The sequence below is a fragment of the Chlamydotis macqueenii genome, chromosome 7, assembly GCF_036417535.1.
Source record: "Chlamydotis macqueenii isolate bChlMac1 chromosome 7, bChlMac1.mat, whole genome shotgun sequence".
Lineage (NCBI taxonomy): Eukaryota > Metazoa > Chordata > Aves > Otidiformes > Otididae > Chlamydotis > Chlamydotis macqueenii.
In genome coordinates, this window is record NC_141562.1 from 38477735 (window position 1) to 38492734 (window position 15000).

General features: G+C 42.5%; 1 protein-coding gene across 16 annotated transcripts in view; it reads right to left on the reverse strand.

Annotated features, from left to right (window-relative positions):
* EBF3 (EBF transcription factor 3) overlaps positions 1-15000 on the reverse strand; it is a 122692-nt gene that overhangs the window by 22861 nt on the left and 84831 nt on the right. For 8 of the 16 annotated variants that reach the window (XM_086752647.1, XM_086752642.1, XM_086752656.1 and 5 more), the window contains exons 9-10: positions 14444-14577; positions 13795-13921 (exon numbers count right to left, since the gene is read on the reverse strand). In XM_086752647.1, coding sequence (XP_086608773.1) covers positions 13795-13921; positions 14444-14577 — 261 coding nt within the window. The remainder of the gene's footprint in view (positions 1-13794; positions 13922-14443; positions 14578-15000) is intronic. The other 8 variants (XM_086752644.1, XM_086752648.1, XM_086752654.1 and 5 more) reach the window with 1 other exon arrangement.

The window sequence follows — 15000 nt, forward strand, 5'->3', positions numbered from 1 at the left end:
GTTTTCATTTTGATGGCTTAACCTTCTTTGTCAGTTCTTCCTGCCTCAAGGTTTGTATTAATATCTAATATTCAAAAATGTGTATAAGTATTTTATCAGACGTGAATACCACATCCGTTAAGGAGGATACCTAATTAAATTAAGCCACCGATTCATTAAAGGCATTAGAGGAACACCAAGATTTCTTCCAATTGTTCATCTGGCGTTTGGGGGACTTTCGGGCAGAGGGTTTCTCAGGAGCCAACCGCACCAAAAGGACACGAGACTTGTAAACCATCCCACCACTGTGCCACCCTGCGGGAGCTGGGCACGGCGACCGGGAGTCCTGTAGGCACCTCCGCTTCAGCGCCCACCTTCCTCTGGCCAAGTGTGGTCAGGTACTTTGGTTGGCCACTACCTTTAATAGCTATAAATCATCGAGTGGAACCACAGAATGGATTGGGTTGGAAGGGATCTTTGAAGGCCATCCAGTCTAACCCCCCTTCCAGGAGCAGGGACATCTCCAACCAGATCAGGTTGCTCAGAGCCCTGTCCAACCTGGCCTGGAATGTTTCCAGAGATGGGGCATCCACCACCTCTCTGGGCAGCCTGGGCCAGTGCTCCACCACCCTCAGTGTAAAAACTTTTTTCCTTATATCCAGTCTGAATCTACCTCCTCCTATTTCAAAACCGTTACCCCTCATCCTGTCACACCAGGCCTTACTGAAGAGTTTCTCCCCATCTTTCCTGTAGGCCCCGTTAGGCACTGGAAGACCACTCTAAGGTCTTCCTGGAGCCTCCTCTTCTCCAGGCTGGACAGTCCCAGCTTTCCATTCCGCCACACTCCCTGTACCAGCCCAGCCCTTTGAGCTCCTCCCCAAAGACCATCCTGAAAAGCCAGGCATGGCCAGGAGCTGGAAGAGGACGGGAGGGGACAGGCCACCGCTGCTCTGCTCCCACACCGCTCAATCCTGACAGTGACTTCTTGACTGGCACAATGCAACCGAGCCCTGTAGGACAGGCGAGTCGGCCTAGCAGTCTGAGAGATGCCTAAGTACTTCTAAAGTAATTGTGGCTAAATCCTCAGCCTTGCTTTAATGCCAGCGTCATTAAACGCGGAAAGAGAAGATGCAAACACAGGGAGAGAGCATTTTTTTAGCACTAACAACCCGGGCCCTTTTGGCGAGCGCGTGGCAAGGGGAGATAGATCCGCGGCCCTCCGATTTGGCACAAATTTTCCTTCTGACTGAAAAACCTGCCTGCAATAATAAAAACAGGAAGACATTCATTTGCTTCATTCCAGCTGCTGGTTCCAGCTATTAAATGAGTTCCAGTTTCATTTCAATAATGATCATCTTCCTGTAACTTCCCAATCATGCATTTGTCATAATGCAGTAATTTTCTAGCTACAAACAGATCCTCGTAATGAGGCAGTTTTTCACATTAGCAGCGTAACTACATAATAAGAACATCTGCAGTTCCTTTTCGGAGGGACAGGAGCGAGCTCCAATTAAGCCGTGGGGACTGGGAAATAAGATATAGTATATTTTACTAACAGGGACGCCCGCGCCCTGCCTCAGCAGACTGCAAGCCTTCAACGTGCCTGAATGAACACAGGTTGTAATGTGTAAAAATTAAATAAAGTAAAATTAAATTGCTCAATACAGAGACATTCCTCTAGAGGGTGTTAGTGATTTCAGTGACAAAGTGCTATTTGCTGACAAGTAGTTTACACATTAACCAGCTGAATCCAAGGGGGAAAAATGCCAATAGCAATTATATCACCTTGAGGTTATTAAATGTCCTACTGATAAGTAACTAGGTGAACTTGACCAGGTGATAAAGACTGCTGTGAGCAAATGATTGTGCAGTGAGGAATGTCTCTTAGTCCTGCTGTTTCTCCAGATAGCTTCTCTTTCAAAAATGACTGGATAAAAAAGTTGCATTAAAAATGTGTGGCCGCAGAAGACAAAATTGATATTTAACTCCCCGCTGAATACTTCACCCCTATCAGAGCACCTTTATCATTTCACCTCAAAACATTATACAAAGTCTGCAAATGCCTGTTTTTTCTCCTTTTTTAGGCTTTAAAATGATGCTAAGTTCACCACTTTATCATCAACTGTCTCCACCAAGTGCATTTCATCTATAAGAAATTCAGATGCTCGGGAAATTAAAATTTCAAAGATCTGCTGCAAAAAAAATCAATGGGTAAAGATCAATGCTCATAGAAATTTCATGAACTTTGAACTGATATGGGCATGATGATGAGAAGTGGTTGGAATTTCAGGTTGCTGATTGTTCCTCGCCCAGATGAAAAGCAGCCTACGGGGTTGAGAGGAGGTATACATTTGAGATGGGTTTTCACTTTAATATTTTGTCAGACAAAAAAATTAATTTTTAGTCTATTTCGGTAACAAGCACAAATAAAAAAAAAAAAAAATCAGCCTTTCCGATGTGACTTGTAATACCAGCACTTCTTAAGAGCACCTAACGCTTTGCACATTAACACTGCAAAGAAATGAAATCGGTTCCCTTTGCAGCCGATTGCAGGTGCAAATTAATATTGTAAAATGAAGATCAATACATGGACAGGGCAAAATCAATAGTGGCTAAATTATTGCTGCATTTTCCTCCTCATTCAAGATGAGTTGTGTTTTCCTCTCAAAGTCAATACTTTGCAGCTTTTCTCATTAATTTCTCAATAAATTTGGCAATGAATTTCAATCACAGAACCCGGCAGGGTGAGCCAAGCATTGTGGAATGCATAGGAAATACAAAGGCATGGAGGGGTTGAACACATCATTCATCAGAAGGCACTCTTGCTTGTTGAAGCAGGACTAATATCCCTGGACTTACTAAGGACAACCTATTTACTGTACCAAAAAAAAAAAAAAAAAAATTAAAAGGCATTTAAGTTCTCTCCATTCCACAAAGAAACTAAAAATAGATTTTTCATTAAAAAACCAAAATGCCACCTTTGTCTTTATCTCCTTGGTTTCTCGTAATCGCCCAGCTTTCCTTCAGGTAGCAGAAAGGGAAACAATGGCACTCGCTCACTTGTTTCAATTCCAGGCCTAAAATTCACAGGTCAGCTAACAATTACACCCAATCAGATAACAGTAGAGAATTTTCCTTAAAATACTCATATCAACATTGGGAAAATCACCTTGGTTTTTTTTTTCCCCGTAATTGGAGAGCAAAGCTAACCCCAGGAATTGATGCCTGCCATGCTGTTTGCAGGCGCAGGTGGAGGGATCGTTCTCCCATTCCAGAGAACCTGGCAGGGAATATCGGCACCGGGATGCGACAGTGCCCGCAGAGAAGTGGACAGCCCCACCACCTCGTTGCAAAAGATTACCCTTGCTGACAACGGCTGGATTACCTTCAAACACTTCTGTTTGCGTATCGCAAAGAACGCATTAGGTTACAGCTTTTATAGCCTCGATGAAACCAGAGCCCCTGCCTCCAGCCCTCAACCGAGGAACGCTACGCGCAGGAGCACAGCACGTGCCCCGGCCTTGGGGAGGGCAAGCTCCTGCCAGGAACGCAAAACCACACAGAAGACAGCACAGAAATATTCAAAGGGCGTATTGAACAGGAGCAGAACGGGAATGCTCATTTGTAGCTTTTACATCTTTGAAGACAAATGTCAATTTACTCAGTTCAAGAATAGTCTGTCCCTTTCACTCGTTTGTAGAGTAGGACAGAATGTCTCCAGCAGAACAGATTTTGTACTGGGAGAAGAAACAAGGGAAAATGCTTCCTGGCCAGTTCCAGTCACCTATCATACCAACCGCTGCCTTCTTCCTCCAGGAAGGAAGGAAGGAACAGAGGAACGACGGGAGGAAGAAGGAACACAAGGGTGCAGGGCCAGATAATTATCAAAGAAACAAAGAACATGCCTTTTTCACAAATGTGTGATAAATCAAGGTTTAGATACACTCTACATCTAATAATCTGTCCTCTAACCTTCCAGAGCCCAATTCCAACGCCCTTGCGGGTGTGGAGGCTCAGCAAGGCCAGTGCGCCCTCACGCAGGAGGAGTGCTGGGGGCTGCCAAGAGGTCCTGATGGAGACCCCTTGATGGGGGGCTCCGGCCTCCCCACCACCCCAAGCCTTTCCACTCACCAGCCCCAGCCGATGCCCAGGGACCAGCCGGCCTCTCCAGGCCGTCCCGCCCCAGGACGTCAGCCCTTTGGCACGCTTCCGGGTGTTGGCAGTCGGTCACAAGTGAAGCACTAATATCTTCATCAGTCTGGAGCCTGCAAGGATGCCTGCATTTCCACTTTACTGAGAACAATTGTGTTTCAAGCTCTTGCGTTTGCCAAAAAAGTCATTACCATCATAATAGCTACAGATTTACTTTAAATTAATGAATGAACGAAAGAGGGGGAGAGGGAGAAAGCAAAGGAGAAGGGGAATTTAAAAAAATAAAAAATAAAAAAAAAAGAAGACATTTCCATGAAGTAAGATGGCAGCCCCAATAAAAAGGCAGTGTTGGCTGGGGCAGTTTGAGCAAACTCGGGTGCACATGGTAGCTGTGCAGCACGCCATGAAGGTGAAGGAGGGTGGGCATCCATGCTGACCTCCTGAGAGCTCTCCTCCGGGGCAGGGTGAGCACAACAAACTTCAAGTTCTCTACAGAAAAATTAAAGTAGGATTACAGAACTGGGATGGTACTGCAGCTCCATCGCCCACTGCCTCTACCGGCACGGCCTGTGGGCTGACACAAGGCTACAGCCCGCTGCAGGGCTGAAGTTGACCGGCATCCAAAACAAGGACTCTGCGTGCTCAGGAGTCCTCTCCATACTGCAGCCGTAGGAACTGGCACAGCTGGGGAGGCTGTGAGGCGGGAGGCTAGAAGGAGCCATGGTTGGGGTTCAGTGATCCTTACCTACCAAGCAACCCTCCTTGAAGAGAGGTGCCCAAAATTTCAACGTGAGGTTGGGCACAGTTGCGTGAGAAACACCCAGTTCTGGTGTAAGCTCCACAGCCTTGCCCCTACACAACTGGTGCTTCTCATTGCCCCAGCTACGCGCTCCCCAGGCCACTAAAAAGAAGTCAGGAACGCACCAGCGCAGACAGTACGCAGGGGACAGGACCTCATACACGCTCTGCTTATATACACACCCACCCCCTCGAGGCCACGGGATGGGTGCCTGGTGAGATGGACCAGGTGTCTGGCCCCCTGAGAGCAACGCTATGGCTGGATTTCTGGGGAGGAGCGAGTCTCACCTGTCCGTGGACACCCTAAGGCATCAACCCAACCTATAGGCATCACTCTGCTGCTTCTACAGATATTTAGAGTTGGCAATACCGGAGTAGAAAAACTTATTTAAGAGGTGAAATGTGAAGCAGTGAATGACAATCACTTAAAGTAAACCCATCTGTGGTGTACGTGGTGTATTGGTTCACTGAGCGACCATACCAAACCACATCACTCATTTCCATCTAACTGAGAAGAGTTTGCCACGTAAAATATCTGCACATTTACCAGGATTTAAACATATATCAAACGAATGGATCATGAGAAATTAAGGATCCCACCAGTAAGAAGCCAGATCTCATCAGTCGTTAGCACGGAACCTTGCAAAGGAGGGGCTTGGCGGTACTTCAGTGAAGAGTGGAAGGGGGAGGAAATCTGTGTGAGACCAGGCCGTAAATGGTTCAATCACGCCAAGGAAGTACCACAACCCAATACATAGGTAACTTTGATAAAACTTGGCCTTTTGTCAGAACAACGTGATAGGACTAACAGGACAAAATATTCTGCTCCAAAAAATAAGGCGCATTGTTGATTTGGTAGCGTGTTTCACTGCTGTGGTACTACATCAAAGCAGCAAAACATTACGTTTCAACTATTAAATACTCCAAGGAATTTTACTAATTAAGATCTATTTTACTGAAATAAACTGGGCTTGCGTCTGGTTTTGTATTTGTGGTATTATTTAGGAGTTTGTTCCTCCACCAGGCCTCATAGCTGACTAAATATCTCCTTAAAGACAGGTGTGTATGGATCTGGCTCCTTCCTCTTGCTCCCCTACACACACAGTTCAGCGAATTACGCTGGAATTGTGCTACGGGAGCCCACAAGCATGGAAGTCCCTCCCGGCTGGAAGCACCAGCCCCATGCCACGTAGCTGGGTGAGAAGGTGCTGCCCCCACCCCTTCCCAATAGCTGATGGAGCTGGAGAGCATCAGCTGCCACAGAAACACAGAGGAGATGTCTGTGGTCTTTGTGCAGGAGGGTGCGCAGCCGAGTGCTACGTTTCTTCCGAAACACAAGAATTTCAGGTGCTCTCCTGAAAATGACGCCTGATCATAGCAACTGGAAAATCCGATCATTTGCCTGTCTTCGCTGGCTTAGCTCTTCAAAGCTATTTATCCATCTCAGAACCATGTGAGGTCGATGATGCTTCGGCAAACATCTGTAAGAGCTGGTATTCTGCACAACTTCTCTCCAGTTATACTTGGCAGCGAACACCCAGCATAAGAAGATAATACTGTAATATTTTAATGTAATATTTAGACAAATAGGATTTATAATCAGATCCTTAATATCATCTAACATAGCTTTTACAACAGTATTCCTCTGTCACAGAATAATTTTAAACAAAAATGTGTCTTACTCAAAGTTGTGAAATCTCTGTATTGCCTCTGGATTTTGGAAAAAAAAACCTCCAATAGCTAAGTGAATTCAATTAGTCTGTGAAAAAGCTTTATTAATACTTAATCACAGTGGATGATGCAGCTTTAAAAATAGAAAGCCCATGTTATTAATATTCTAATTATTCAGATTTGTGTAAAACTATCAGTTTTGTTTTCAATGACAATTTTAAAATATTCATGTAGTACCAAATAAAAATATTTTAGTATACTAAAATTATTTAGCTTAGAGAAAACTGAAAATGCTGAAGGTTTCACTCAAGTATCTAACAGGCTAAAAAAGTTTTCTGAGGAGCCATACTGCACATCCACGTTTGAAGAGATGTCCTGAAGGTTGTGGCAAAAAAAAAAAATCCTTTCTTTCTCCCCTTAATATTTGTATATGTTGGAAATTGAATAATTAAAAATATGAAACTGTCCAGTCCTAGACTGCAACTTGAAGCTTATGAAATACTAGGATAAAAAAAAAAGAAATTCAGAAAGCGTGGATTGCAAGCATCACCGCCTGCATCCCTCCATCAGCTCGCTCCACCTCCACGTCCACAGCCAACGGACGCCCAGCGACAAGGAGCACCTACTGCCCGCCTGCGCCGGGGATCAACCGACCTTCAACAGATATCGGATGAGGAGCAACAGATCTACCCCGGAGCTTTTCTCATCATGTAACTTTGCACGGTTTCAGTGGAAGTTTGTGTATTTAAAAATCAATAGTCATCTACAGTAATTTATATTCAGCCTGTGAATAACAACTACCCTGACGAACAGCTCTTGTGGAAATACGTCTATTCTGTATGCTTACGAAATGGGTTTAAAAATATTTTTAGAAACACTAGGTTTTGTTAAGAAGCTACATAATGGACAATGTCTTAGAAATTATTTTAAAATATAAATAATAGTGGACATTCAAAGTATTTTTTAAACACTTTTTGATTTTTTTCTTTAGCAAATTGCATTCACTGCAGTGGTGATAATTTTTTTTTTTTTAATTGTACAGGAGGCTTCAGGCCCGTGCTGGTGCTTCCAGACCAACTTTTGTGAAAATCACTTGGCCAAAAAGATGCGCCTCTAAGACTCAGACTGCCCAGCAACTCAGGTTTGGTATGAAAACACGACCAGGCTTTGTAATGATAGCAGTAGTAGTACACAGCAGTGTAAGTTCCAAAATACAATAAACTCATTATTCTTATGAACCCTGAGCTTCTGAGTGTTTTCCTTATTTCCATGTTATATTATACTCAGTGCAGAGGCCATGAAGTCAGTGGGCATGTTTCTTTTCAGCCCAATAGCAGTTCGATAAGGGTACAAATTAATTTAATGGGAATACTGGTGTAGACATGCATCATGTAGAGCAGTAACCAGCCCAAACCAGACATTCGGCTGGATATCTTCCAATGCAACCCAGATTTCTCTGTTTGCTATCTTGCTTTCAGAATATGAGAACAAGATGTACGTTTTCAGTGAAATATCTTATTTCCTCTCCTTCCACTTTTTTTTCTTTCATTTGAAACTTGGGGAAGTTTTCAGCCTGAGTGTTACACTCAGGCTATAGTAATAAAAAAAATAGCAATAAGCCTAAATTTCTAGAAATAAAAATAGAATTAGACAGTTTAATATCCAGGAAACTGATTTTACTATTTAACCGTAGACTACAAAAAGCACGCTGAAAAAAGGAGAAAAGCATTTTTCCCCCTTCTCAGAGAAAACAACGTAAAGGTCTTATTCAGCACTCAAATGTTCCTGATTATTACGTGAAGCTAAGATGACCCTTTTGTCCTTTTTTTAAGATGAATTGCCGTCGCTTCAGCGCTACATTTTGTCAGTTTGGGTACAGCAGAGTCAATACCTTCACCTTGACACGGAAACTTTGTGATTTATCAGTTCTGCTGTGACTCGGTGCTACCGCGACCTGGCGAGGTGCAGCCACTCATGGCACCGGGAGCAGACTTTGGTCACAGCTACTTGGAAAAAAATAAAGCACTCTCTGATGATAGACAAATGTATCTTGTTAGCAACAGCCAAAAAGCGCTTGACTTGTACTAATAACAAAAAGGCCATGTTGGTCACCATGGGTCTAAAGACGAAGCACCCTGTCACTGCCTTGGTTGGGAAATTAGCAAATAATGTTCCTTTTCCTTGATAAATGGGTGACAGTTCTCTCTCACCAATCATTTTTTAACATTTTGATGCATGTCTATGATCCCGCTGGAGGAACAGAAAAGTTTACTGGCCCTCAATTTTCAGATGATGAATGGAACACTCTAAATGTGCGATTTCTGTATGAGGTATAGTTCATTTTAAGCAATTCTAGTAAATGGGTGTCACTGATTAGGACAAATAGTCTACTTGTGCAATAGCACAAATGGTATGTCTCATTCTTCTGGCCTCCTTTGAGACAGAAAAGAAAGGGGACAACAATGACCCTGATAAACCTGGAATTGCTACTGTTTAAAAAAGAGCCATTATATAATATACATTATCCAACGTGCTACGGACTCGATGCTACTGAATCATTGCTGCCTGTTTAGCACTGCCCTATTAATTAAAAATGTATGCCATGCTGAAAAACCTTCCTTATAAGAAAAGACGGTTAACCGGGATCTCTTTCTCTTTGACACTCCTGTTTTAAGAAAAATACATTTCACCCTATTGCAATAAAGCGGTTAAACGTGTTAACAGAGGTACTTTCTGGGTTTGACTCTTTCATGCTAACTTTGACTGACTTGGAAAGACTCATCTTGAAGAAAGGGCAAGATTATTTGTTCTATCTTGATTTTTTTCAGCTTGCTAACAACCGGTACTGACACAAGGACTGATCAATAAATAACCAATACTGTAATAACAGTGACTGCAAGTTGCTTCAGGACAACAGCACTTAAAAAAAAAAAAAAAAGAAAAAATGCAATATATATGGATTAGAAATGCTGAGGATTTCATTAAAATGAACGTAACTGTACTTTTTTTAAGGCTTTCCAATAAAGTCCTGTATCCATTACATACATTTTTACCATTCGTTTCTCAAAGTCACCAGATTTCATACTTAAGACCAATAATTGAATACGTCCAAGAAATAATCAAGTGATTTAAATTTAACTAAGGCATTAGCATGTAGTTTAGCATAGTAAAAATAGTATGATTTGTGGGAGGCAATTAACAATCATTTGCTCTGTGGATACAAGTAATTTGTTTAAAGAGCACTGACCTATGAGACAGCTAGTTTGTGTTGGCTGTGATGGAAGGGAGCTATTGACTCTAAACAGTGTAACAGCGCCATTGACAGAATCACATTTGAATGCACACAAAAGATCTCGAAAATACTTGAGGAACATGAGATCTTTCAGAGGGGGAAGCGGCGTGGGGGTTAACCGAGGGAACCCAGCCAAGGCGGAGGTCTCCGTACCGAGGCGAAGCCGAGCCAAAGCGACAAATCCGGACAATGTAGTGACTAAACAGGGCTTCCCCCCCTTGGTGCCGTGCCAGCCTCGCAGCCCGGCCGTACTTCTTCAACATAAATACTCTATCAGAAGGAACACAAACTGTGAGCGATTACTGGTTGAGTAATGGTTTCATAAGCTCAAAATTGAATGCAAGTCTTTGTGCAAAATAATCATTTTTATGTCCACATCTAGCAAATGCATTGCAGACCTGGGAATGGTTCCATGTATTCAACATTCACGCTTTCTCTACCTCCGCTCTGGACATGTTTGCGATCGAGTGCCAATACCTTGTACGGCAACCGGGTACGGTCTACCGCAAACGAGCCGTTGTCTCCTGACAATCTGGGTCGTCGCTTCAACTGAGCAAAAGAAGTTACCAAAATAAGGGAGCACCACAGAAACATCGGGGTGAGGGTAGTCAGCGTTGAAAGTTCCAAGTGCCAAATATTGTTCTTTGAAACTATTTTAATATACGCGGGGCCGGACTATACTGCCTTTATCCGCTAAGAAATCATTATGCAAAGTACACACTTAGAGAAAACAGTAATGCGGCGGCACAAACACGCGGTAAATACAGCCCTGCCGCTCGTCGGAAGGTGAACCAACAGAACCTGCAGAGCTTAAAATATGTGTAGAAAGGTGCAGTTTTATCTGTAACATAATTTCACTTAGAAGCACACAAATCATGATTTGCCATAATCAAATAACACTGCAGTACCTATATTCTAATTAAAAAATAATCTCTGATATTTAATTTAGAAATGTGGAAGACTTTACCAGCAAAATCATGGCTACAACCCACACAAACCACTCGATTTGCCCAGACAGATAGAGAATTTTTCGGGTAGCATATTTAAAATTATTATTAAACAAGCAAACGATGCACTGTTCAATATATATTAAACCAAGTATTGTACCCAGTTATTAATTTGCACTATTCACTTTTAAATGCAGCAAATACCTCATTAATTTAATTTTAGGTGCCCACCAGTTTATATTGCATTTTACAGTCTAGAAGGCAATTTACTATTAACTGGCAATTACATACAGAATGATTGTTAATTCTGCTCCTAAGTGCTAGCTGCTTGAAAATTGTTATCTCTCTCTAATTTTTGACCTTCTTACAACAGGGGTGAGGTATACTGGGAATACAAAGGACTAGTAGAGAAGAGCTGGACATGTCATTTGTGACTCATTCTTTTAATTCACCGTGCTAATCAACTGAACTGCCACAGTCTCCCAAGGTAATTGTATCTTTATAATAGTTGAAAGCAGCGGGCAAAAAGGCACGGATAGATGGGGAAAGGCCTTGCCTCTGCCTGCTGAGAGACGGCGCGCTCTTCCTTCCGCGAGAGACTAATGGGGGCTTTTCAGAAAAATCGGGAACTTTCATATCTCCGCACCCTGATCGTTTAATGTCTCAACTTCTCTGCTCACAAAGGCTTTGTGCACCACACTACACTCTTGTTTCATTATTCTGCAGCCTTGTTGCCCTATGGTCTACCTCATGCTGGGAAGGTTAAATGTTAGAGTGCCAAGCCAGACTGCAAGCATGGTGGGACACTGATGGGAAACAGATGCCCTGGGGATTCAGCCCCTCCCTCCTCCAGGGCTAACATCATTTTTGTTTTCTGAAATACAGGGAGGCTTGGCTTCGCTCTCAACGGCAGCTGTAATTTCCAAAGACTATCTCAGCCACCCTATCACTTTGGGATAAAGCAAAGCAGGCAGAAGTTTCTCGGTCAGGCAGGCGCTGGCTTTATCTTTTTATTTTCTTGTTGCTGGGATATAGGCTTTTGTCTCCCTCAAACGACGTTTTAAATACATATTCCTGTTAAAGTGTTGTTAGTAATGTAACTTTATTACAATGTCATTCCAGGGAGAGAAGCTCCTGAGATTCTCATGATTCTTTTAAACATCTTTACTTTGTGACAAAGACAACTCTGGGAAAGAGGAAACGAAGGGCTTTTCCTTAGTTTCATATGTATTTGCATTTACACATTAGAAAGAAGTCCAAAACAGCAAAATTTGCCAAATTTGCAAAATTCACACCTAAGAAATCAGTTTAAGACATTACTACAAAGCAACTCAAAATTCCAGGTCTGTGCACTGGGAGCCAGACCGTCATCTGGTTCAAATCTGCAGCGCTTCCCTGTGCACGATGGAACTGCACCAGCTTGCCACAGCTAACATATCTGGAACTTGGTCTAAAGCGTTTAATTCATTCATTTTTTATTTTGCTGAAGACTTCACTTAGCTAAACAGTGACACTTGTCAGGATACTCAGCTGAAGCCTTGCATGGACTATGTCCACAGGAGCATTTTTCAGGTGGCAGCCGTGACTGGATGCGGCCCCACCTGCAGTTACCACCTTTGCAGCAGACTATGAAACAACAGCAGCCTCCAAGACACGTTGTTAGCACCAAAAGCACCACGGTCACTACCATCCCATCCAATAAATCTGGTAAAAACCCAGTCAGAAAGATCAAGAAAACAGAAAAATTCTCTCCCTCGTCAGCCAGAAGTGAGGCACCCAGGTGTGAGTGCGAGCATTGGTTCTGCCTGGGTTGTGATTCCTTTGGGGATGGATGGAAGATAGGGATCTCAGATGCTACCCTTACCGAAAGTTCATTTCAGCAACAGAAAAACATATCCTCGATGCGTTAACTATTTAAAAAGTCTTAGCTTAAAACTACCCAGGAACACACATTTTCCCATTAGACACAAATTAATAGATAGAGGGGGAAAAAAAGCCTAGTGGGAAAACATTCATCAAAATGCACATCATCTGCACATCATCTGCAATCTGCACTATCTACCCAACAAGCAGCACGAACTCTCCCCGAATCCCTGCAGTCTGCCGAGTAAACAGTTAAAGGCTCTTTGTTTTCAAAAGAGAGATTGATTCATCAGATCAAATTTATTACCTACGATCCTCATCCAAAAGTACAGTAAATTAAATTGCTATTTCTCCCCTTTCCCTCCCAGCACCTCAGTTAAATTCATTGTTAAATGCCAAAAAACCGTAATACACATTTTAGGTAAAAAGCCAGCAATACTTCATCCCAAAGTAAGAATTTTCATATAAAAACCACTGGAAACCACAAAGTTCCGACTTTTTCTTGTGCTCTTGTAAATTAAAATCAAATGTATTTATAAGAATTGACACAAATAAATCATTCCCAGGCTTGGGAATTTGTATCCCAAGTTTCAGGTCTGAAAGAACTTTTAGAGCCAGATTGTGAATAAGGTTGGATAAAGTTATTTGGATCCAACAACAGCTACTTGAACCATTGCCTAAAACTTCGACTGAACCTTTAGGGAAGTTCAAGAAGTTTGGATAGATAGTCTGAAAAATATTTTTCATCACTGAATACTGCTTAATTTCTTTTTCTGGCTGAGGCTGAGTAGGAAATACCATTGTTAATCTATTTCTGGCCAAAATGAAAACAGGAAGTAACAGGCATCTTGTGAGAGAGCTTGATCTCATGAGACATTGGGACATTTCTAAGACCCTGGAGGCCTGGATAGGCACCAGAGCTTCTGGGTGCCCATACGAACAGGTATTTTGAGGTCCAGCTACCACCACCAGTTACATTTCCTGCAAGACACATCCTATTTTTTAACAGCATTGCAATGTTCACGCTTTGCACTCTCTGTATATCATTAAGAGACGGGAGTTGTTATCCCAAAAGCGAAACCGTACACTTACCAGTGTAGACAAATCGGCCGGGAGCACCTTTGCAGAACTGTTTGGATTTGTAGGAGAGAGTTACTTCAACAACTCCTGGAATGTGCCGTGGTGGTGTTTGAACTCTGATGGCGTGGGGTGTTATCAGCTATAAAAATCGTACAGAAAACAGCCCGTAAATCAAGATGGCACTGATAAGACTGATGTCAGTCAGTTTACATAATTACGAAAATTACTTTCAATCGTATTTGTCGTCTCAAAGCTCTCCCTTCTTGCTGTCACATTCGAAGATACAAGTTTTTTCTACAAGTTTTTTTAAGAAAAAGCTCTGTAAACGATCCTTGGTTTTCGTTTGCAGGAAAGGCCACAGGGCATCATTCATATGAAAATTGCCTCCATATGTCTCCTTAAGGCTACTTCTAGTAATTTTAACACTAATTGTCCAATTGTACTGGGAGACCTCCTGCAGCAAGTCTTCCACTAGAGGGCCATGATGTGCCTCAAGTCTATTTCTCTCCGCGTAGTCAATTGTCACATGTGTACTCATGGTTAAAAAGGCACCGTGAAACAAAATCTCATGATACCTCATGTCAATAGCCTATTGACAGCTTGTTAAAATCATTCATGGAAAAATGTTACAGTTCAAAGCCCACCAATTTAGATAGCTTACCTCACTCCAGACCAACATAGTTCCAAATACGACTTGTAAGCCATCAAAGAAGTTGTCTCCGATTATGATGACAGTAGCCCCACCAGTAGTCCAGCCTTCACTAGGACTGATGGCCTTTATGCACGGAGTAGCTGCTTGTACAAGACAGAAAATCAAGACCTTAATACCCCTTCTTTCCCGGCGTGAGATCTCTTCACCAATGACAAACCATGCAAAGCACAATAGGAGGAAAGTGCATGATTTCTCGAGGAGGCATACAAAGGGCAATCATATATCAGCATGTTGATGTATTTAAAGCAAACTATTAAATGTTTTATAAAGCAAAGGCCAAGCAGCAGAACACTGGCGAGCAAGAAAAAACTGGCTTGATATAGCAAATTATATGTCAGGGCAAATATGGCTATTACAAATGATTAAGCATCGCATGCATGTGGCATGTCGATTTATCTGCTTTGCTGTACAGATCTAAGCAGAGTCAATCAAAAGGTTGTTGAGGGAGATGGAAGAGCAAATGCTCTGAATTTCGATTCCTCATAAGCAGCTAATTGGGTTGGGTT